Here is a 25,556-nt window from a genome sequence, read left to right as displayed (position 1 = left end):
AGAAAGGGGAATGAAAATATATTCTTGGTGTAGAAATCCTAATCTAAGGAGTTTTTTAGCAATATCAGTGTTATCTATTAAAAATTGGCTGTTGAGATTTAGTAAATTAAGTGCCCTCCTGTTTCTACAACATATTACTACTTCCTAACCTAGTACCTTTAATACTTCCCTCCTTTAATAATAGTTTTTTTTATATATCAACCTCTGCAAGTCTATGAGTGACTCTGGATTCAACCACTATCTTATTTTGCTATGCTTTCTTTTTTAATGTTCTTGACTTATCTTCATTGCTTATATCCTGTGTGTCTCAGTTCATTGAAATCACTGTTATATCTCCACTTTGAATATCTTGAGTCATGATCACGGCACCATCCGTAATTGCATCACTAGAGGTGGGACCCACCGAGCTGCTGCTTACCCACCCGGCCTGAAAGGGAGGGAACTGACATCCCATTATCTTTCAGTTAATGGGAAAACATTAGGATCTCATTTTCTTCAAATGATTTCCATAAGGTCTGATATATGAAAATACAAGACAGCATATCCTGGAGGCCTGCTGCTTACCAAGCACTGGGTAGTGTTTCATAAGGCTCACTCTCCACTAAGAACTAGGTGTTATTTTGATCCCCGTTTTACAAATGGACATTTTGAGAGGGAGTTGAAAGAGCACAACAAAGGTCACATGGCTGGGAACGCACAGAGCTCAGCCTACTGGCACCAAAGCCTGCCTTCCCTCCGTGTTGTGTCACCACCTTCCTGTGGAACCACCCTCCCTTTCCTGGAGGATCTAAGAGAAGTGGCGGCTCGAGTGTTACTTTCTAGCACCAGCACCTTAACTTCTGTGAATGCCTACAGCAATTTCTGGGGCTTCAGTTCTTCTAAACATTAAAACTCACCTGGACATCCAGTGGCCAGTCTCTTGAAGGCAAATCCTAGGTTCAATTTTAAGGGAGGGGTGGTGGCCAATAAGAAACCCATTCCCTAGATGTAAGTGTAAAGACCTGGAATTCATACAGGCTTGAGGGCTGCATCACTGCAAAGCCTACAGTGTCTGCCCACCCATCTTTCCCCAAAGTATAATTCAAGAAAGGAGAGAAAAATGGGAGAGGTGTTCTGACCTCCAGATAGGCAATTCCAGCCTAGTTTTTTTCTGACATCCTCAATGTGTGGCCTGGGAGTTTTAAAGTCAACCAAAAAAGTTTCAAAGTCAAACATGCTTGGATTCAGATGTCAGACCCAACATTTATCTAGCTAGATGACTTTGATCGTGGTACATAAACACTCCCTGATTTAGTTTCCTCATCAAACAAAAGGAGGTAATCCTACTTACCTCACAGGGTTGCCTAAGAATTAAAATGCTCATTCATGTCATGCCTGGCACAAAGCTGGCATACTGTATTAGGTTTTTTAACCTCTTGACTTTCCCATCTCTATGTCTTAACTCTCCTCATCCAAGAAATGTTATATACCACCACAGTTTGCTCTTGAAATATTCTGTCCCTGGAATACCACATGATGGACAAAGAAAATTAAGGTAAAAACTAAAAGACACCAACATTAGGGAAGAAACAAAGTATGAGTAGCATAGCCATGTTGGTGTCATGACTACGCTGGGGAAGGAACCCACATTAGCGACTAGAAGGCTTTTCCCATGTCACACACCAGTGCTGGCTCACCTGCTCTATCCAAACACATGCCCATTATTTGGGAGGCACAGAAAGGAGCAGGGAAGAGTGAAAAAAGACAGGGCCAAAGAAGGGTAGGGCCACCTTCCTAGTCCCAGTTGGGTTGCAAAATGGGGCTCTCTGCTCAGAAAATGAGAGTGCTACCTGCATCAATGTTCAACCATGCAATTTGGGAAGAAAAGAATCACAGCAACAGACTCCTGAGTAAGAATATTTTCTCTCATCCTTCAGTGAGGAACAAATATGAAGTATGATGCATGTTTTCACTGTTGAACGTCACTCTGATCAAACCATCTATTTTCAGACTCTGAGCCCTTTACTCAGCATCCCCTTTTCTCTTCCATTCTTGCAGCATCAAAGATTGGATCTTGCATCCTCTTGCCCGATCCTACTGCAATTTGCACTTTGTTTTCCTCCCTACCTCCTGCCCAAGCCATTTTCGTTGGGCTTAATGCAAATGATGAAGTGGTTGTCAAAGCTGCCATTCCCTGTCACCACTGCTGTTTCCCTCACCTACAGCATCTACTTATACAGTACTTTTCCAGAATTTTCCACATATTTTATCTCATTTATCTTCAGAATGTTGTAGGTAGGGTACAAAAAGTAGGTAAGGCAGAAAACAAAATTTAAACTTTACGAACTATGAACTGTATCATATAGCTTAGATTTGTTTGCCCAAATTTCCAAAGCTCTTGAGAATGGAGACTAAAAATCAGGGCTTTTAATTCTTAGTTTGTGGCTTTGTGAATTGTAATAAATAGAAAGTATGAGCTTTAAAATAGGTACTTCTGGGATTTGAATCCCAGTCCCATTGCTCATAAGCTGTGATATACTGAACTAGTTATTTAACCACCCTGAGCTAAAATCTCAAAACTTGAGAAAGATTTCAGTAACTCAGCAGAGAAACCTAAAAAGAAATGGAAACACATCTAGCTTGAGTTCATTATCTGGATTCAGATGGGCATCCTAAATCCAGGATCTCAGGGAGAATAAAAGCAATTGTAACAAGGCAAAATAAAATAGACTCTTTATACTCAGGTGGGTAACTGCCAAAAATCACCTCATACATTTTTAATCGGTCCCCATTACTACTCTAAACACTCTTCTGTGAGGAGCACCAGCAGTTCTCCCCTCATTAGAGCCCTCCTGTCAGGGAGTGGGGCCCAGTGGGCTACGGCAGGGCTATACCCAGTGAGCTCAGCTTCCGCAGAGGGAGGGGCAAGGCCAAGCTCCACCCCCACCCCAGAGCACCCCCCAGCTTTCCACCTGAGCTCTTTCCTCTTGGTCTCCAGCTCAGAAGCATCTCTGCAATTGGCTGTGATGCTATGCAATTCCCATTTTTTCCTATGTCATGAAATCTTCTCCCTTTAAATCACTCCGTATAACCCTCAGCTTAGTCCTAGTGAATGCTGGGCTGGACACTTAGGGAAGCACTTGCTATGTATTATCTCATTTAATCTCCACCAGCTTTGTAATGGGTATATTATTGTCCCCATTATACAGGCAAGGAAACCATGGTTTCCTTGGTAAATGCTTGGTATGTACATAGCCCAGATTCCCAGATCTAGGAAGTGATAATTAAAGCAAGCTCTTACTCCAATTTCTGAGCAATTAACAGCTTTACTCAACTAGTTCCCATGTTTCTATCTGCCATGAGATAAGGTGCATTTTCTCTCTGGGAAGGTAGAGAGCCAATTAACATTTTTATTGCTCAATTAGCATATGCAAAACACATGAGCACAAGCTATCATACCAGATGCGGAACTTGTATCTCTCTCTACTTTTGTCAAAAATCTTCATAAGCATGCTTTCTTCCACTACAAATTCCTTGAATCAGAAACTTTATTCTTGTAATACACTCTTCCACAAGCACACTAAGTAATGTGAGTTTTATTTGAAACAAACTAATAACAAAAAAACACTAAGTTCAAATGGAGGGGCAGTTACTTATCTCCTAAGAGGATGAAGCAAATGGAAGGCCTATTAATGGCTGAAAAGAGATGGACTATGCACAGGTTTAAGTTTTTGTAATAATGGAAAATATTTTACAAATAATTAAAATACGTCCAACTTATTTCCTTACCATGTTTGTGAAACTGAAGGCAGTCCAAGTTTGAATGACCGCATTCACAATAGCACGTTAATTCTTTATATTATAACCCATATTGCATGATATTAGAATTGTAATTATTTACAAGCAGTAAATTCAATTAAAAAAAATGGAAGGCTTACTGATCATCCTTCGATGGTGACTATACCTTAAAGGCTGTGCCTTAAATGCAGCAAAACTGTATTTCTTAGATTTTTCTGCATCAGTTCCATTTTCAAAGGTTTCGTCCATTGCCCCATGGCTGACTCACAGTTGCCTAACTCTGTGTCCTCATTCTGTGTTTGTAAAATATGGTCATGAGACTTAAAAATAAACTTCTATTTAAAAAAAAGAAAAACCTGGCCTTGGAATTTGAGGTGTTTCATTTTTGAAACTTGCTCCAAAAGCTTATTTCTCTGAGATCCGGGGGACTCATTTTATTTGTCTTCATGCAAGTCCTGTAAGCCTGTGAACTCCCTCTGCTCAGCTCCCGGGAAGCGTGGCGCTGCTGCCCTCTCAGTCCCTGGGCACTTGCACCCCCGCCTCCCCTCAGGCTTCCACCCCCTCCTGGCTGAGCCTTCAACTCTTCAGCTTCCGTCTCTCAGGACCAGCTTCTTTCTTCTTTGTCCTCTTTCCACCTACCTTTCAGAAACTCTACTTTTCAGGTCAAAAGTCAGTTATGCATTATTTAGACTATTTTAGGAAAATGCCTAAAAATCATTGCTCACCTCCTTTTTTGGATGGAGAAAGAAAAAGATAAGGTGGAATATTTGTGTGTGGTTGCAATGGCGGGAGGGGAAAGGGGAAAAAGACCAGACTGAGAATCTCATTACAATGACCTGAAAGAATCTGCCTCACGAGATTCAATCCATTTCTGTAGCCCTAGAAGTGGTGCCCAGTGGTTCCTCTCTGGAATCCTGCTACACCACTTATTCTCATGAATTCTCAAATCAGATTCCAGTATAGCCATTAGGAATCAAGTGATGGATTACTGTTAGAAAATTAAAATCCACAACACTGCTATATAACAGAGGACAAAGTCTGGATAGGGAAGTATGTGAGACCTTAACCAGCCTCTCCATTGTCTGAAGAGTTAATAGAGCCCACGGCTTTTGTATTTACCAACCAGTATTAAGGTCCTGGGTGTCATTCACCATCTACATCATTTTTGATATGTTATGTCACCTCTGAGCCCCAGTTCCCCCATCTGTCAAATGCAGATAAATAACACCACTTAACTCCTGGGGTTGTTAAAGGTATTAGATAATATATGCAAAGCACAGTGTGCCCAGCATATGGTAAACAATTTAAAGCACCTATGATATGCCAACGAACAAAAAAAGGCCAGTCTCTCTCCAGGGTCTGCATTTTACCTCAAATCATTATATTTTTATAATGCATTTGTAAGAGAGAAAGCAGAGAAGCAACCAACCAGAGGAGCCAATTATCTTTCCCACTGGGTGTGGGGTGGGGGTTGGGGGGCCCTGAAATACCACAGGTTGCACAGTAGCCTGGATGACCCAAAAAAGACAAAATTTCACCTGTTAGGTTCATCTCAAAATAAGTATGCACTTATTTATGATTCAAACATATGGCTCATCCCTCTTGGCATTCTTTCAGTGCAATATTGTGCCCTCAAAACACTGCTGCTAAAATGTAATTTAATTTGCTAGGGACAATGATGGTAAAAACAAAACAAAACAAAAAAAACTACCTGAAGCAAAAACTCAACAGGTTTTGCCAGAGTCGGTCTATATTTTCTATTACTCCTATATTTACCCTAGTTCCCTAGGAATGGGCTTCTGGGGCCAGCATGTTTTTCTAACATCTTTACCTGTGCCTATGTGAATGGAACAGCATCTTTCGCATATGCTACCGAAGTTTCTCCACTTAGTACTTTCAACGTGACCTTTCCTAGATTGAATAAAGGAAGCCCAGGAACAGAAGCTGGTCATCTCTGCCTGCTGCCGACAGATGGCGGTAATGATCACGCAAGATTATCTGAGAGCTAAACCCCGCACCGCGGTGGTTCTCAACTGGCCAAGCAGCAGACTCCGGTGTCTGTGCTAGGTTTTGAAGTGTTTACAAACATCATTAACCCCACAGCACGCCTTTTAAGTACAAAACTAAAGACGGGGTTGAAAGCGATGATGAGCAGCGTAAGATGATAATGAAGAAGTAGAGACAATTTTTAAAACCCCAAGTGATGAAAAACAATAAACTGCACTTGTGGTGAGATGAATCATTCCAAGACAGGAAAGACGGCAAAGGATAACACAAACGTGAGAAGTGCTGTTACCTAAGCAATAAGCGGTGGTCAATAAAGCAGGGAAAAATAACCAAGTGAAAAATGTAAAAACAAAACGTAACTACAAGCAAAACACTTTCTGTGCAGTTAGGGAATAAGCATCAATGTCAGATGCTATTTAGTTTGTCATATGACAGTTAATTTAACATGAATGTAGAAGAGGCTACAATTTATTTGAGACCTTAAAGAAGTGGTTCTCAACCTTAACGGCACACAAGAATCATCTGGGGAGCTTTTACGAATCCTGACACCCAGGCTGTGCCCCAGCCGACAATCAGAATCTCTGGGGCTGGGACCCAGCGGCCGATAGTGCTGAAAGCTTGTCAGGTGATTCTAATGTGCAACCAAGGTTAAGAACCATTGCCTTCAAATCTAATCATGGAGAAAATGCAGCTGCTATTGGTTTCAAGGATTAAAATCCATTCAAACGTGCAGATCAACGTGTAATGAGCATGGACACCTTAGCAAGAAGTACTTTCCTATAATATTTGCATCTTCAAGAAGAGAAATAATCGGCCTCGAGAGATTTTTCTTTTCCTAGCCTTGAAGCCAGTAGAGGGTAGAGAATATGTATTACCAAGGAAGAATAGCACGTGCCTCATTTTAAAGTTCTGAAGGAGCTATTTGCACACATATTTGAAGGAAATCTGTGACAAAACTACAAGTTTCACCATCTCTTAGTCATTTCTGTGAATGCATTTACAAATGAATACACAAACCTGTTCAAAGCTATAGGGGATCTAGATACCAGCATCTTTCCTTCACTTTCATCTCCAAGTGATTAGACCAGTTCCCTGATTATCCACTCATTCTGATTACCCTCATGTTTAATAATCAAGTTCCACATTAAAACAACGGCATCATTCAGCTCTCAGTACACCCCCCCCCTCCACCAGCTCTTCTCGCCGAGCCCCCTTTTACCTTGTCTGCCATGATCATAGAGGAGCCCCCATGGATGCCCAGGATGGGAGTGAGAGTCTGGGCAGAAATGAAGTCAAGGATCTGGGCGATGGCTTCCTGGTCAGTGTCGTCAGCGAACACCACCCCTTGGATCTTGCGGTCAGACATGAGATCACAGATGCGGGTGATGATGCTCTTTGGGTCCGTCTCGTTCATGGCTACCAGCTCCACCCGGGGCACCACGGAGAGATGGTGGAAGTCATCTTTCTCGTGGGCGTCCTTGATGGCCACTTCGTCTGAAGTGCCCACAAGGATGACGGCAATGCCAATACTGGGGGGGCTCTTCTGTGACCGAGCCCTGCTGCCTGCCACGGCCAGCACAGCCAACACCAGCCAGAACGTGGGAGAACAGCACTCTGCTCGGGGCTTCATCTTCAACTCGTCGACTCCCTGGAAAAAGAGAGAGAGCCGTGAAATTACCACCCACAGGACGTGACCTGTCTTTGCGGAGGCTGCATTCTGCAAGCCCAGCGCCTTATCACCTTTCCCTGATCATCAGGCCCAACTTCTAGCTCCTAGCCTAGTCTCTTATCTCTTGGGTTTGCACAACAGAGGGAGAAGGAAAAAAAAAACTTTCAAAAGTATCGGACATCCTTAAGGAAGACTATAAAGATGCTATGGCCATAGCAGCAAACAGGGACTAATGAGGGAAGGGGGATGCATGAGGTCTGGGCAGTCAAGCCAAGTGCAAACACAGGAGGCCCCAAGAGGGGCTCCTGCCGCTGAATGTCCCTGGCCCTTCTGTCTCTGCCTGTCCGTGAATAGCTCTTGGGCCCATGGAATAGCAGATGCCAGGCAAAGTGAGCAGCTAGAGGGACATGGCAGAGGCTGGCAACAAAGTATGGCCTGGATAAGCTGGGTATAAGGAGCTGCAGAAACGAAAGCTCCACTTTCTAGCTGCCTCTACTTCATGTTCACCTCAAAGAGGACAGGGACCTAAAAATTCTTCAGCAAACGTTTTAGCATCTGGCTCTTAATACTACATCAGAAAAACAATCAATATGTGGACAGTACTTTTACAAACATCTCAACTGATCCTTACCATAACCCAGCAGAGGGAAAAATAAGAAGGATATTATCACCCCCATTTTATAGATGGTGAAGCTCAAAGAAACTGTTGAGTCCAAGACCACAAACCAGTTACATGGAACAAACATGAATCCAGATCTTCTGGCTTTTAGGCCAGTCTGCATTCCACACTGGCTCTCCCATCATCCATGACTACAAGAAATAGTTTTATTCTGACTTGTTTATGCATCACAGTATGGTGATTGGACAATACTATCGATATGTGTAGTAGTGTTTGAGCCACGTTTGAAAAACTTTCCCCGGCATATTACAGCAGTGCCTTCCCTGAAAGGCAGGTTCCATGTTTGCCTACAATTCACCACCTCTTACAACAAACTCCTGCCTCTTACATCCCCCAGAATCTTAAACTATGCACCAGACTGAGGATACAGCTCTCTACAAAGCTTGGTCATTTCTCTCTATATTTCTCACCTTTCTCCAAGAGCCCCTCTTATTTGAATAGAACTGGTTCTGCTTACATTGTTTTGATTTGTTTTGAATAATCACTTATTGTACATCTGCTATGTGCAGTGCATTCTATTAGGCATTTCCTCATAGGCAATCTCTTGGGTCATCACAGAAACCTTATACAAATACTCATTTCATCTCCATTTCTCAAATGGAGAAACTGAAGCTCAAAGCAGTTGTGTAATTTTCCCAACATCAAATATTGTAATACTAGCTAGCATACCAGTCCATAAACATAACACTTTTATACTGCACAGAAGTATTCTACAAATTGTACCCCCAAAACCAGAGCCAGGGATTCTCGCTCTTCTACAGAGAGAGAAATCAGAGATGAAAATACTGTTTGGTATCTTCTGCTTGTTTGAAAAGAAAAGGTAAGATAATTAGGGATCTGAAAACTTTGAGAGTTTAGCTAACAAAAGGAAAAGAAGAAGAAGGTGTTGAATAAAGAAAGATAAGGAAGGATTCAGGCTGAGCAGAGCGACTGCAAAGAGCATTAATGATTTGGGAGTAACATGCTGAGGACATTTTGTGGCTGAAGAAGCACAAAAATCCAATCCAGTTCTTGGCAGAAAATATTTTGGAGCTCTTGATGTTGCAGTCATCCTTCCACACTGCCAAGGAGACTGGTATCGATCGCCCCGTCTACAGCTTGCGAACAAGATGAGTAGCTCAGTGGTTCATGCCTGGGCAAAGTTCATTCCTGACAGTTTTCTGGTCTTCATGTCTCTGTGGAAACAGGGAATGACAAGCCCTGGAAACCGATGCTGATGAACTGTACCCAATCTAGTAAGAGAGACGGGGCCTGAATTCTTCTGGAGCTTAAAACAAAGCGGCCCTACACAGAATTGAGCAGCACTGAATATTCAGAGGAAGACAGATGGTTTATCACCTCAAAGAGATGTGGGCAAAATAATAATAACAATAATCCATTCAATTTCAAGGACTGGTTCTCAAGGAGAACCAAAAGATTTAGAATTTGGCAAAACTAGCGGCTAACTTCATTCCATTGGGATTCCAATCCTACTGTTACAAATCACTAAATCAGATTCCCTTACACTGAAAAGTGGCCCACTCTGCCATGACAGTTTATTAACTTTAATGTACTCTGCACTCTCCCACTTTGATGTTTTATTTGCTTTCTTTAAAATATCTCACGTTCCTCTATTGCTGCTCACACATATATTATACTTTGTTATGCAACGATTAGTTGTGACACTCAAAGAATAGAATCTGGTTTTACCGAGTGTCTCTTTTATACTCTGGCTAGAGCAGAGCACATTACAAGCAATACATTATGGGAGATACCAGGAACAGAGGGGCTGTGAGACAAACAAAGAAAGCTGCTTTGAATGCAAACTCAATTTCACACGTTAGAAGGGGGGTCAGTTGAGAGAAAGCATGCACTCCAAGATAAGCAAATTGGTTTTGCTCCCTTCCACCGACAGACCCTGCGTGGCCTTGCTACACCTGCTCTCTGCAGCGTTGCCCCCTCCTCTCTACTGCAGTTCACCCTCCCCCCAGAGAATCAAGCTGCTTCCTTTGGGCTCCCACCACAGCCTGTAAAAGTCCACCTAAACATCTGTAACAGTTAATCATTGTTACATGATAACATGCCTGCCTATGCTAACTAGTTGGCAATCCTCTTCCGGAAGGGGACTTTTTCAATTCAGCCTTAATTAAGCACTTACTGCCTTAGTGTTCTTAGTGTTGGGATGCAACAGATGCCAGCGCTACCCTCCAGGACCACAGTCTAGTAGAAGGTTCAGACCCGCGAAGAAGGCCTCGTCTCTCTTCTATTTGCATTCTTGGGGTCTAGTTCAACCTCATACACAATCAGGAAAGACTCAATAAATGTAGCCACTGAGTTCCTACCATTAAAAAATTGTCATAAATGACGATTTTCACCTATAATGGTAACCTATTTTATATATTTTAGCAACATTTTACCTATAACCTACCATATGCCAGATACTCTTATTGCCAATTTACTTACATGTATTGTTCAATCACATGTAAACATTGTAAGTCATAAATTTTCCTTATATGACAAATAAGGAAACTGCTCTTCTGAGAGGTTAAGTATGTGACCAAGATCACACAGCTAATAAGAGGTGATCAAGTTCCAAACCAACATTTGCACCCCCTCAAACCCTTGCTCTATTATGCTGCCTCTCAGCATGAGTGCATGCATTAATTGATTAATTAAATCAAGCACCATGAACACTCTGTATTCTAATGTTAACTAAGTCCCTAAGGGTGGGCAGGTCAGCTAACCACTGTCCCTACCTCCTCAGCAGTGAAATGAGGATAATATCCCAACCTAAATACCTAAAAGAGCTTCTGTGAGGATCAAATGATAATATGTATATGGAAGTGCTTTGAAGAATATAAAATAGTCCATAGATGCAAAGGATGTTACCTTAAAGCTTCCATAGAAGTTGTTCAAGGAGACTAGCTATTTATGAAAGCAAAAAGCCAGCCTGTGGGAGGTGGGAGAGAGGGAATGGCAGACAGAGGCTGAGCGGAATGTTAAGAGGAACCTCACAGGGGGCAAGTGGTATCAGTTCCCTGCTGGTTTTAGCTCCCTGAAGACATGTCACACAACAGCCTCAGAGCAGCAGCCAACACCACTGACAGTTTACTAGTCAAGCATAGCAGAATTCAAGAGTCATTCAGGCCAGGGTCAGTAATGGGAATCAGTAGCACGGGGCACCCCCAAATTGTGCTACGAATGCCCACACCGGGGTGCATAAGCAGAACCAACAGCAAGGCAGCAGGATTAGAGGCTGACTGGCAGCCTCCTGGCCCTCTGCCTCCTTGACGCTTCAGCTGACCAGTCACCAGACCTACAGCCTCCAGCTGGTGCAGGGTAACTAGAGCAGGAACCGGTCTACACTTTGCCCATGGCGGACTCCAAGGGAAGTTACACCTGAGAGAGAAGCCAAGCCCATCCTGCCCTAAGAGAAAACCGACCCCCGAGCAACCCCAACGGGAAGGATAAAATGTGATTTAATAGATGATTAAGTCAAATTTTCCAAGCACCATCCTTTAATGCAGTCAGGATACTTTTTGGAGTGACCCAATTAAGAACTGTGATTAGAATATGATAGGCAGTGAAGATTAGAAGTGCCAGAACTATGCATGCACCAGATGCAGTCTCTCATGTTACCAATAAAAACAAAGTTAGGCTACATAGGCCTTAAAATTTGTCACATTAGAGAGTGTGGGAAACCAAGTAGTCATACACTGTAGTCAAGGGAAGTATAAATGAGTATAACCTTTTTGGAGATCAATGTGGAGATATCTATCAACATTTTAATATCAAGATAAAATAAAATCCAAAGGTGAAACATCAAAAGTGACAATGAGAGATGTTACATATTAGTTCAAATAAGTTATAATCATCATCATCATCATAATCAAGTGTGGTTTATACCAGGAATGCAAGGATGGCTTAACTTTAGAATATCAATCAAAATAATAATAACCACATTAATGGGCTAAAGAACATACACAAATATCTCAAAAAATATATGAGAATCACATTTGATTAAGGGAAACACCTATTTATGATTTAAATGTTAGACTATTTTTTTTAAGTCTTTGATCATAGGAAATGAGGGAGATCATTAATCTTTACCTCTTAAGAGTATATACCAAAATCTCTTGATTATATTCTTTTCAACATTGAAAGAAAGGCAAGATTCGTGCTAACACTGCCACTGGAGATGGTGGTAAGTAAACAAGTCAGGAAAACAAAAGTTTCAAGAATGAGAAGGAAAGAGAAAAAAACTAGCATTATATGAAGATAACATGGCTATTTACATAGATAATCCAACAGAATTTTCAAACTATTAGTATTAATATTGAGTAGAGTGAAATTGCAAGGTAAATAACACTCTCAGAAAACATTACTAGCTCTCTTTTAACCAACTAGAAAATATAATTGTCAGATTAGCAAAGGCAACTGCAAATTATTTAGAAATCAACAAAGAATGCAGAAGACCTCTGCAGAGAAAATTTGAAGCTCTGTTAAAAGGATATGAAAGAAGACCTCAACAATGTAATCATACACGGCATTCCTGAGTGTGATAACAAAGTAGTGTAGGGAGTTCTATTTTCTCCTGAATTCCAAATCTGTACCTTCAAGGCAATTCCTATCAAAATAACAGCAGGGTTTTTAAGAAATTTTATTATTCTAAAATGCATATGAAGAATAAAGTTACATAAAGGACTAATTAATTAAATAAGACAACCTCATCTGAACCAATAATGAGCTGAGATGTATGATCAACTCAACTCTGCAGAACAGATCCAAAACAAATTTTATAATTAAAATTAAAAAAAATTTTAAGTTCCAAGTCTACTTTGGGTTTTAAGTTATACTTTCTAAATTCAGCTATATAGGATCAGAGCAAATGAGCTGAAGAGGTGCGTTTGAGTCAAAATGCTTGTCTTGGGCAGTAGAGGTGTTCACCAACCTTCTGAAACAGAAAGTGTGGGTGTCACAGATACCAAACATCTACTATGTAATGCCACTCTGTATATACAGGACTAATATCTATTTCTAGCAAATGAAATACAATGCCATTTATATATTCAGGGCATTTGGGAACCCAATTTCAATCCTCCAAATGCATTTAAGTTCTGCTAACATCATCTAAATCTGTAGAAATAGCACATAAGGCCCCAGCCTTTGATTTTAGTTGACTTAGAACCTAACATTCTCTCCTCCTTGTTATTCTCTTCCTTATCACACTATTACCATCATCTATCACTCTTCTAGAGCTTCTGAGCAGCCTTGCCCTGGTCCTTCTTCAGAGAGGAAGAAGGGGGTAAATCCTGGTAGTCTGGGGGAGGCCTGGGGAGTGGGTCGGGTGCAGAGATGGTGTCCCTGCAGAAACCAGTGAGGAAAGAGATGTCTCCCTGGACACCCTCAAGCGTCTCCAGATCTCATGTGGTGACCAACATGACAGTAAACAGCGCTCCCTGGTCAACACAGCAGAGCATAGCCACAGCAAGTAATGTAAACAGAAAACCAAAGAAAGCAGAGCCTTACTTACTATTGCTTCTAGACAAGTAGTTTGATCAGAGAAGAGGATAGTTGGGAGAGAGGGAAAAGGCACAGGGAAAAATTATCCAGACCCTTGACCCAGCAATGAATCATCTAGTCCTTGTACATGATGAGTAAGCATGCCCTTCCAAAGACCACAGCCCCTTAGATGCCTAAGAGAAGATGGCCTCATCATTACCAAGGGCTCATGTGGCATTGAATTCCTTGGCAGGGACGTTTTCTTGCTAGGATTTATGTTGAGCAAGAGCCTTCTTGTTCTAAACTTGGTCGATGCAGACCTACCACCTGAGCTCCCTCCTTGTTCTACAACATTTGCAGTGGCTGAATCCAGGCTTCTCTACCTGGGCTGTTCTTTCCTGCTATGTGCAAAAAAGCAGAAGTATAGCTTCCACTGTCACCCAGGTTCTTGACATATAAGGGTTGTAGAGATAACTAATAAAGGATTATCAATCACTTCCAATGTGTGCATTTTAACAGAAATACATAATACAAACATAGATGATTATCTGTAACTGCCGCTCATGGGGCTTTTTCTTTAATAGTCTGCAAAAGCAGACACCAAAATTGTTCAAAGTTTCTCTTCTAACATCTGCACACGGTTCTTAATTATAATTAATTTATATGCCTCCAAGGACAGTGTGGGCAGCCCTGCTGAAATCCAAACCTTTTGAAACCTGATTCTGATTACTACCATTTGGCAGCAGATTAGGGCAATTGCACGTATTGGTTCAACAGCAAAATAGCATTTTCAAGTGTTAATAAAAATTATTGGCTTGTCACTGACTACTAAGAGGGGAAATGAGCAGTAAAAATGGGTGATGAATGATAAAAAGAGAAGCACAGGGACAGGGTGGCAAGAAAAATCCCACTGGGAGGGAGGTCAAATATGATATTGAGAAGGCAAGAGTGAGCCAGGGATGGGGCAGGGACCCCTAGATCTAAAACATTTACCCATAAGACATTGGCGTTTGGAGATGCAGATAAACAACCTGTGCTAAACAGGTTTAAAATTTAGGTGTTAAAAAGGGCCATTTCCAAGACCTCCAAGATGACCTGCTTTACTGCCTAAGTATATTCCAGGCCCCTGTAACCCTAAACAAAACCTCTTCTGCAAACCCCAGGTCCACCCAGCAATAAAGATGGTGCTGTGCTGTGGCAGAAAGAACAAAGCTTTGGATTTGAAAACACATTTGACATTTACTCTTAACTTGCTGTGTGATCTTGGATCTGTTTCTTTACCTCTCTGACCCTCAGCCCCTTCATCTGTGAAATGTGAGGTAATGACTATTTTCACAGGATTTCTGTGAAAACTGACTGATTTGACAAGTACTTATTGAATGTTTTCTATGTGCCAGGGAATGTGCTAGGAGATGAGATCCACTGAATGCAATCCAATTTACAATTAGTCTAGTGGCCAAAACAGACAAATAAACAGGAAATTACAGTACAATGTGATAAGAGTTACCACAGGGCCTGCCCAGCGCACCACAGGAGGCCACCTAATGCTGCCTGGGAGATCAGGAGAGGAAAAAGCTAGGTTCTAGCAGGTGAGCAGGAAACAGTAACGAAAACAATAGGGTGAAATCACAAAAATGATAAAATATTAGCTCAAAGGGCACTACGATACTGTAAAGAAACAAAGACCTAGAAGTCAAAGATCTAGAAATGAAACTTGGCCTTGACACTTACCCTGGGGGGAAGGGGAGGCAGTAACTAATTATCTGGACTTTGTTTTCTTCATTATAAAATGGGGATTGTTATCTTCACCTCACAGAGTTGTTGTGAATATTAAACAATTTACTTGAAAGCATCTAGCAAATAGCAGGTACCTGGCATTTATGCACTGAATGTGAATATACTCTCTCCAGAGGCAGATAAAGGGCTTCTTTTGCTGTGAATTACTTAGGAAGGACTCAGAGACACCTTCCTCCCACCCTGTTCTCCAGCTTTACTAGAGTTTCTACTGACCTTAGAAAGAGGTTGTTTTAAAGTTTGCCTATAAGCAACAACCCAATATCCAATATAAAAAATAAAAATAGACTTTAAATTCTACAGCCGGCCAGCACCTACTCCCCTCTCTCCCCATTGGTCACCAAATAGCCACTAACGAAATCTTGGGCAAAGCAATATAACAACTCCAACTATATCAAAATAGTCTCTTACTATCCTTGGAACTAATATCTGCACTAGTAGTCGTGATTCTCCCTGCATGGAATATAGGAAAGGACAGCCCCACTCTCACTCACTCTCACTAGGAAGGTACCTTTTCTTACAAACCCTAATGAAGTGAGAGCAAGGATCACACCTGTCCTCTTATCTATAATACTTAGAAGACACTCAGTCCTTAGAGCTGGTATATGGTAGATGCTCACTAAACATTTGTTGATGATACTCATGAATGAACTAATGAACAAGTACCTAAGAATACCTACAATTAGTTGACCCTCTCCACTAATGTTGACACTAAATGAAGGCACTGTTATACGTTCTGTGTTCTCCCAGGGCTGTAATATGAAGGCAAATACTGTAAACATCAATACCATGTCCAACTTCTTGACATTGTGTAGGGATCAGTCCTAAGTCAAAGTTATTAGCTGAAAATTGCCTATGTATCTGAGTGCTTACTGACGTGTGTACATATGTATGTAAATCAATGCCTATATGTGTACAAATTTGCTCTCTTTTACTTGGTCTCTCAGTTCTAAGACAGTTACACTGATGAAGCATGGTGCCTATACATGATGCAGCCTTCATTCAGGGCCTAGGTTTAAAATGAGTCTCTGAGGCCATTAAAGCCTTCACAGAGAATATGGCTACAAGGCCGAGGAAATAGGGAACAAAAGCCACACCATCTGAGCTGGCTGGTGATTAGGCCAACTCTAGATGACTCCTATATTCCTTAATATAAAATGCCATCTTTATTGTTGCCATCAATACACATATTTGTTGACCACATGACCAATCATAACTGAATTCTGAATCTACTTAAATCCCTCTAACATCACATGTGAAACTGAGCACCTACTCAGAGGATAAGTCATAAGTTGAAACCTAACTCTCTAATTTCATGTCTTTTTTCCTCTTCCCCTTCCTTTCAAGCTACTGTATGAGAAGAATGCTGTGGTACAAGCGACGTAGAACTGAGCACCAGGGACCTCAGGCCTGGTAACAACTGTGGCATTAACGAGCCACATGACTTAGAATGACTCAACCTCTCAGTGGCTCCACTTCTCTATCTGTGAAAGAAGAGAAATGGGCAGATGTTCTCCAAGTCTCTTGCAACTTTAAAACTCTGTGAATCCCTCTGACTTTTGTCATCTCCTCAAGATCAGCTCTCTGCTCTTCTCTGCTCTGAGTCCGGGGGGCAGACCTATCTGGGGACATCAGTGGACTTCCTAGCCCAGGGCTTCCCTCTGAGTTTGGACAGAAGCACACGAGCAGAGGAGGTCAGAGCGAAGACAATGACCTGGACTAGGGTATTAATCCTGCGCCTCCCACCCCGAGGGCTTGGAGGCTGGCTGTTATCACCTGGTCAAAGGCCACAGTGTCCATAAAGTGACCCTCTCCACATGGCTGTCTCCACACAGTTCTCCCTCCTTCTAGACTCTAGAAGTTGCACCCTCTTTCCTCCCTCAGGACTACAGGGGTACTTTCTACACCAGATTGCTTCCAGCTCCAGGATGCTGTGCTCCCTCTTGCAGTCTTATGCACTGCCCACACCTAAATGGGCCTTTTCTAAACTCTCTTCAAATTAAACCAGGTGACGGTGCCATCTGCTTCCTGCTCTGACCGTAAATGATACAGAGTCCTCCTGCATTCCACAGTAATGCCCACAAGGCTCTCTGAGGTTCAACCAGACAACAGCAGGGCCTGAGTTCCACCATCACCCACCACTAAATAAAGTGTGGCCTCCCCAAGATGCTTCCTGCTGATCCTCAGGTCCCGGTTAGTGTCATAAGCAGCAATGCCCTCCAGGTGCCTGGCCCTCTACAAAGAACAGATCAACATCTGTAGAATCTTTCAAGAGAACAGCCATTGGGAGCCAGCATTTTGAGAGCGAGAAATAGAAAAGCATGGGCAATCAGAAAAACACACCAGCAATTACCAGAAGGACTACAGAGCACAATTTCGAGAAAGGCAGAACATTTTCACAAAGGAAAATGTGGTCATTAAATTGGACTTTACATTGTTGAAGAAACAAACTAGTTAATGAAGCCCTAACTTCCCTTCTTCCTTCTCTTTGCCTCATGAAAAAAAATGGGTTTTAGAATCAATTTTCACTGACAAAAGTCAAAGCATAAACGAAGAAACACAGCAACACAAAAAAACACAAAGGCGATTATTTCAAGTAAATATCTGACGGTTAACTTTTTATTTTTTCTGAATATGCAGAAAAGAAATGAAGATAGTGAAAAAAATAAAAAACTGTGACTCCCTTGATGTGATGATGATAAAATAATATAATGGCAATTTGGTCACCATTCACATTTTATTTTGTTTTTACAAAGCAAGTAGCTGCTGTCTGAGTCCAGCATTTTTATGCTGTTGGAACAGCATGTACATCAGGCCTCAATTACCACGTCCACCGTCACCACAAAATGCATGGGCTGAGAGCTATCTGCACAGCAGGAAGCAGGGGATCTGCGAGTTTCCCATTTCAAACTAGATTTTGAAATATGAGATGATGGATATTAATTAAACTTACAGGGTGATCATTTCAAAACATAGGTAAGTCGAGTCAACACCCAGTCCATCTCAAACCTACACAGTGCTGTATGTCAGCTCTATCTCAGTAAAACCGGAAACATAGTTAGATCTGGAAAGCAAACAACTTAACTTACGGCCTCAACACGGGCTCCTATCGCTTTCCCCCGTAAAATGCAGTGAGTCCATGCACGCGTAGGGGGGGCCCCGCGAGAACCGCAGTGAGGCGCTCCAGGGGGTTGAGACTGGGACTGGGTGTCCCCCGTGACGACTGTCCGTTCCTGCATGGAGATGAGGGGAAGGACCACATCTCCTTCAGTAAAGCCAGGGCATTCCCCGCTTCCAAGGTTTATGAAACTACAGGGCCTCCAGGGGCCATTGGGGAAGTCCACCCGGCTGGCCTCTTATGGAAATTCCTGCTCTGCCTCCTGATAATAGCCGCCACTGTTAAGACCCCATTTTATAATGCTTAAGAACCGAAGTGCCTGTGAAATCCCATTCACTGAAGTGTCTTTGATTCAAACAGTATTCATGGGAACAGCTCTCTTCTCGACATGAACGTGTCCCTGTGGTCACATGATCCTGAACACAAGCACCCCGGACTGCCGCCCGAAGCCGGCCTTGCAATCAGAGGCACCCCTTTCCTCCTCTCATCTCTACCCTAAATCCACTCCCTCCACTCTTTCTGCGGATTACTGCCACTTGGTCGTTCAAGGAGGGTCCCACAGCCTCACTGAAACCCTTCCTCCGTAGGCAGGCTTTTTCCAGGTTTTGAATTTTCTCTTGCCTCACTTTTGTTGAAGAAATGGGCATAAGTTGGTGTGTGTATGTCTGTCTGTGTAAAAGAAAAACAGAATCCCTCGCCTTCATTTCTTTTTCCTCTCCACTCCACCCTCTTGCTTCCACCCTCACCTGCTTCCTGGATGCCTTCTCTTCAAAATGTCCTTGCCTCGAGTTCTTTGTGTCTTCCCACTTTCATCCACTCCTCCTGACCAAACCTGTCTTGACACAGGCCACTAACAGCATGTTCGTGAACGACTCTAGTTGCCTCTTTTTTTCCCTGCTGTTCTGATTTTCCCCGGCTGTGCTTGATAAGACGTATCATCCATTTCTGCCCCGTTTCACCACCTCCCCCGACGCTTTCCCTCTGCACTTCATGGGTCTGCTGGCCCTGAAGGTTCCCGGATGCCTCCTCCTTTCTCGGGACCACTCCTTTTCTTTCCCCATCTCATCTCTCCAGAGGGCTTCATTCCTACCCAGAATTTAACCAGGACCCCTACACGTTTGCCCTCCCCCAGCTGAGCCAGCGACTCAAATCGCACTCAGTCCTAACCTACAAAGGCAGGCCTAGCTTTACACGCTGATCCATCTGTTAGTTGCCTGGCCTCACTTGAAGGCTAACATGTCTGAAATGGTTCACAGTTCTTCACGTGCCCTTGTCATTTTCCTTTGTCTAATTTATATTCAGGTCAGCGTCAAACCCTGCTGCTGTCTCTATTTTAGCATCAAATTCTTTTTTCATCACCTGATGCAAAGTCCTAATGTTTTCATACAACCATTTCCTCTGGCTTCTTCTCTCATTCTACGTCAAAATAGCCTCATCAGAGTAGTTTTCTTCTCCTGTTTGCCCAGCTACATTTTTCTTTCCTTGACAATCTATATCAAGATCTAGAGATGTAGCTTAACAAAGACCTAATGGATCCAGTCGGAGTTCCACAGAGTTTAATGAAAGGAGCTACTAAGCCTTAACCCCTGCATCCAGTGAATCATCCATGCCTTGAAACTCACTCATTCTCCTACCAGCCACACCATAGTTCATTCCCACACCAGTTCTCCAACTTTCCATCTGTCTCCTCATCTAGACTCAATGTGGCTTTTTACACAAATCTCTCCAAGAGATAGATGAAGAAATAATGCAGAGATCACCTTATTACATACAACACAAACTACGGCATGTGTCACATTTGCAAGAGGAAGGGGACACAGTGGGTGCCCTAAGGTGATCCTGGGCCTATCAAGAGATGCTCCACAGTTTGGAGGAAACACAAGAGCTCTGGCAGAAGGTGTGCAAGATAAGGGAGCGGGCTGCGTGGAGGGCCAAGAGTCTCCCTGGAGTTGGTCTGGACCAGAGACTAAGGACAAGGCACCAGAGCAGAAATCCCCAGCTGATCCAGGGGGAGAAAGAGCAGCTGGATAAGCCACACACTGAAACATGATTTTTTTCACAATTGGCAAATATGATCTGTATTTTTAAAGAAGCATTGAGAAATAGTGGGAAAAGCCCTAAATTTCAGAAGGATTTACATGGGAACTTAGGCATATCACTTAGCTTCTCTGTACCTCAAAGAAGTGGCTCATCGAAATGTGAGAAATAACGCCTATTTCACAGGGTTGTGAGACTTATAGGAGAAAATGGGTATGAATGGAACATTGAAGGGTACTGTGTGAATGTGGAGGTTTGCTACTACTAAATGGAACTGACAAATAAATTATTCATACATGCATCAGTATGTAAATTTTAACTAATAACAAAATTCTTTTTTGGGGGGTTGAGTATAGAGGTATAACCTGCATACATTAAAATTCACCCTTTCAAGTACATGTACGTGCTTTCAGTTCTCTAAGTTTTGAGAAATATATATATTATGCAACCATCACCATAATCAAGATATACACTATTTCCATCATCCAAAAAGTTCCTTTGCAATTAATCCCTTCTCTTGCCGCTGGCAACCACTGATCTCTGTTCTTATAATTTTTCCTTTTCCAAAGTGAACTACAAATGCAATCATACTGTATGCGGCCTTTTTGTATCTGACTTCCTTCACTTGACATAATGGCTTTTGAGATATGTTGTATGTATGAATACTTTATCCTTTTATTGATGAGTGATATTCTTCTGTATGGATGTACCACTGTGTGTTTATCCATTCACTGCTGATGGACCTTTGGAGTGTTTCCACTTTTGGTGATTATGAACCAAGCTGTTGTACCATTAACATGCAGTTTTTAGTGTAAACATATGTTTTCATCTCTCTTAGGTAGGTACCTGGGAGTGGGATTGCCAGCTTATATGCTAAGAATGCTTTATAATATTACAAGAAATTGCCAAACTTTCCCAAAGTGGCCATACCACTTTGCATTCCCACCAGCAGTTTCTCCATATTCTCACCAACACTTGGTCTTATGACTTTCCTCTTTTCTTCCTTTCTTCTTCCTTCCTTTTTACTTTTTTTTCCCTCAAATTTTATCCATTCTACTGAATATTTAGCAATATCTCATTGTGGTTTTGATTTGAATTTCCTGCCAACTAATGATGTTGAAGATCTCAAGTGCTTATTTTACCATCCATATCTCTATTTTGGCAAAGTACCTTTGGATCGTTTGTCTCCCTGTTGAGTTGTAAGGGCTCTTTATATATTCTATACACAAGTCTTTTATGTGACATATGTATTTTGCACACATTCTCTCCCATTCTGTGGCTTTTCATTTCCTTAATTTGAAATGCCTTTCAAAGAACAGAAAGTTTTATTTTTAATGAGGTCCAATTTATCAAATTTTTCTTTTACAGTTTGTATGCTTGTATGTCTAGGCAATCTTTGCCTAAACCAAAGACACAAAGAGTTTTCCCCTAAAAGTTTAAGTGCCATAGTTGTATAGCTTAGCTCTATGACACATTTTAAGTAAATATTTTACATAGGATAAGTAAGGTATGAGTTGAGGTTCTTTTTTGGGGGGAGGCAGATTAAAATCAATTGATTATATATGTGTATGGGTCTGCTTCTGAACTCTCTTCAGCATGACTGATCTCCATATCTACTCTGTTATTACCATACTCTCTTACTTACTGTTGCTTTATAATAAGTCTTATATTCAGACGGTGTATGTCCTTCAGTGCTTACTCTTTCATTCCAAAGTTTTTTAGCTGTTTTGTTTTTCTATAGAAATTTTAGAATCAGCTGTCAATTTCTATAAAAAAGCCTGCTGAGTTTTCTTATTGAGCTTGTGTTGAATAAAAATGTGACATATTTAACAATGTTGAGTCAGATACTTTATAAAATGTATCCCTAATAATATCATGTTTTTTTATTTTATTGAAATAGATATATTATAGCAACAGTAACCAAAAGAAAGTAGGCATTTCTCTTTTTTTTCTTTGCAGTATAATTGACATATAACATTACAGATCTTTCTCAACTTATGATCAAGGTAGAGCCTGATAAACCCACCATATTCTTACATCCAAAATGCATTTAGTACACCTAACTTACTGAGCATCACAGCCTAGCCTGGCCTTCCTGGGCCATGCTCAGAACACTTACATTAGCCAAGAGTTGGACAAAATAATTTAATACAAACTTATTTTATAATAAAGTATTGAATACATTGTGTAATTCCTTAAGTACTGCACTGAAAGTGAAAAACAGAATGGTTGTCTGGGGACAGGATGGTGGTTAAGTGTATCAGTGGTTCACCCTCATGGTCACGTGGCTGACTGGGACCTGAGCTCACAGTCACTCCCCAACATAATGTGAGTGTTGTACCACAGTGCTAGCTTGGGACAAGGTCAAAACTCAAAATTTGAAGTACAGTTTCTTAGCTGAATTACATATCATTTTCACACCATCATAAGGTCAAAAAATTGTAAATTGAATCATCAGTAGTTTCAGGCATACAACATATTTTTTCAATATGTGTATATAAATATCATGTTTTTCTTTCCATAAATTTAGTTTTTAAATTTAAATTTCTAATTGTTCATGGATAGTATATATAAATGCAATCAATTGTTTATATTGACCTTGTATCTTATGACCTTACCAAACTTTTTCATTTCAGTAGTTTTTTTTGGTATATTCTTTGCTACGTTCTATATAGAAATCACAAAAAGAGAGTTTTGTTTTTTCCCTTCACTTATTTTTCTTGTTTTATCATCCTGGCTAGGACTCTAATGCAAGTTTTCATAGGAGAGGTGCAGGGAACATCCCTGCTTTGCTTCTGATCTTCGGGGCGAGCATTCAGCCCTTCAGCATTAAGTAGGATATTCCCTATAGGACTTTCGTAGATGCTGTTTGTCAGGGGAAGGAAGTTCCCTTCTATTCCTAGCTTGATGAATTTTTTTCAGTCATGAATATATATATATAGGGTGTTTTTTATTTGTATCCTTTACTGGAAATATTTTTTCCACCTTTGCTTCAAGATTCCTTCTATGCACTTGGCTGCTGTTGGAGACTTGAGAAGATGAAAATAGTGCATTTAAATTAGCACAAGGTAGGGGTTAGTTAGTCTGTGAGACTGACTGAAGATCAGCACAAAGTCAGAACTCCCCGGGGGAGGTTATAGCTATTGATGTAAAAGATTATCAGGCCATAAAAAAACTGCTGGAGAGAAGCTAATAGATCCGAAATTGATGAGGAATACAACACAGTAAAATATGCAGAAGGTGGGAGACTAAAACTATACTGAAGTTGTCCCCCACACCAATATTTGGGGAAGGAGAAGTCAGTGATGGGAGACGATTTAGGGAGTAAGTTCTGTGTGTTTTACATCAATTTCCAGGTGTGGGCAGTACACGGCCTTGTAGAAATCCTGTGGACAATGAAAGACATATTAAATCACAGGAAAAGAGCGGCCAGGGCCAAAGGACGATTTAAGTGTTAATTAAATGAAGATGAAATCTCTCTAAATTGTAAGTACAAATACACATGGTTAAAAGGAGATCTTCCTGTCTGTCAGAGTGTGGTTAGAAACTACCCCAGACTTTTTCTTTCCATTAATGTGAGAATTTCCATCTTCTCCTTTCACGTCTACTTCACTCTCCACATCAATGTTCTGCCAAGAGCCACAGCCTGATACCGCCTCCACTTACAGCTGCACTGGGTCCGGGAAGGGCTGGTAACAATATCTAAAGGGAACCTTAACTAGGCTTTTATATGTTGGCTTCGGAATCTACCAACCTTCCTAAAAGATTTGACGTTCTTAAGTTTTAAACAAGAATCTTAGAAACTGTCTTTCAGAATACAACTGGTTCATAAGATAGAATATTCACGAATGGAAGGAGAAAAGGAAGACGAGGCCTATAGCTCATTGGAGAACTCCTGTTGAATGCAGTGTTTGCCCTACTAGGATCTGCAAAGCATTTACCACAGAATTACAAGCTTTCGAAAGAATCTGCAGTTACCTAGGCCTGACCCCAGAAAAGGGGATACAGAATCTCTGGAGATGAAATTTGAGAATCTGAACTTTTCACAAGGGTCCCAAGTGATACCATCATACCCTAAAGACAGAGAGCAGATGATCGGAGAGTGCATAACCAATCGTTCCCCATGCCAGTCCGCCAAGGCACACAAGTCTCGAGCAGTGCTTCTCAAACCATGGTCGCAGTGAGCATTTTTAAATGGAATAGCATAGAATACATCAGTTCCTCTCATGCAAAATCAGTTCATCTCATCGATTCATCTCACACCTTTGAAAAGCCCTGGGGAAGTTCATATGGAGGCTGCCGGGGAAGAGGTACACAATGTATCGCCTGTCCCCACAGCTCCCTGCCACCCCACCTGCTCTGGCTCCTGGACTATGGCTGGGGTCCTGTCCAAGTTTTTAGGAAAAGTGGAATTTGAATGCAGAGATGCTAAATAAGTTAGCTGTGGGCAATAGACTTGGGAGGCTGGACAGACAGGTGGGCTGAAGCCATCATTTGGAGTGAGTGATTTTTGAGCCAAGTGTGGATACGCACTCAGGGAAGGCCAGGTAGCAAAGAGAAAACAGCAGACTGGCACAGAGAAACAGAGATAAGATGTCAAGAGTTCTCACAGCTGGGCGGGGGGCAGGTGGGAAAGAGACAGACAAGGTGAACAGCCAACCTGCTTCCTTCAGGCTGGTTAATGCTCAGCCCCCTCCAGCCCACCAGGGTCCTCCTAGGCTCAGACTCCTCACCCTGTAATTAATTTAACCTCCCCAACTCAAGCCAGTTCCGAGGACTTCAGTGTTTTTCAACCAAATAATTTAGGCTATGACAGTGCCATAATAGAGGTACAAGAAATAAATCCTCACTCCTAAACACTTACATGGTACCGACTGTGTGCCATGCATGCTCCAACTGCTTTATATGTAGTGATTTACTTAGTTTTCACACAACTCCATGAGGTGGATGCTATTACTGGCACCCAGTCAACAGATGAATGAACTGAACCTCAC

The 25,556-nt window shown here is 41.7% G+C and overlaps 1 protein-coding gene across 2 annotated transcripts in view; it reads right to left on the bottom strand.

Annotated features, from left to right (window-relative positions):
* Positions 1-25,556, bottom strand: part of GRIN2B (glutamate ionotropic receptor NMDA type subunit 2B) — a 388,323-nt gene that overhangs the window by 275,208 nt on the left and 87,559 nt on the right. For both annotated transcript variants that reach the window (XM_073222983.1, XM_073222984.1), the window contains one exon: positions 7,004-7,432. In XM_073222983.1, coding sequence (XP_073079084.1) covers positions 7,004-7,414 — 411 coding nt within the window. In that variant the 5' untranslated portion in view covers positions 7,415-7,432. The remainder of the gene's footprint in view (positions 1-7,003; positions 7,433-25,556) is intronic.

The sequence above is a fragment of the Manis javanica genome, chromosome 15, assembly GCF_040802235.1.
Source record: "Manis javanica isolate MJ-LG chromosome 15, MJ_LKY, whole genome shotgun sequence".
NCBI lineage: Eukaryota > Metazoa > Chordata > Mammalia > Pholidota > Manidae > Manis > Manis javanica.
The sequence above is the reverse complement of the archived record's forward strand: the minus strand, read 5'-3'. Positions and strand labels throughout refer to the sequence as shown.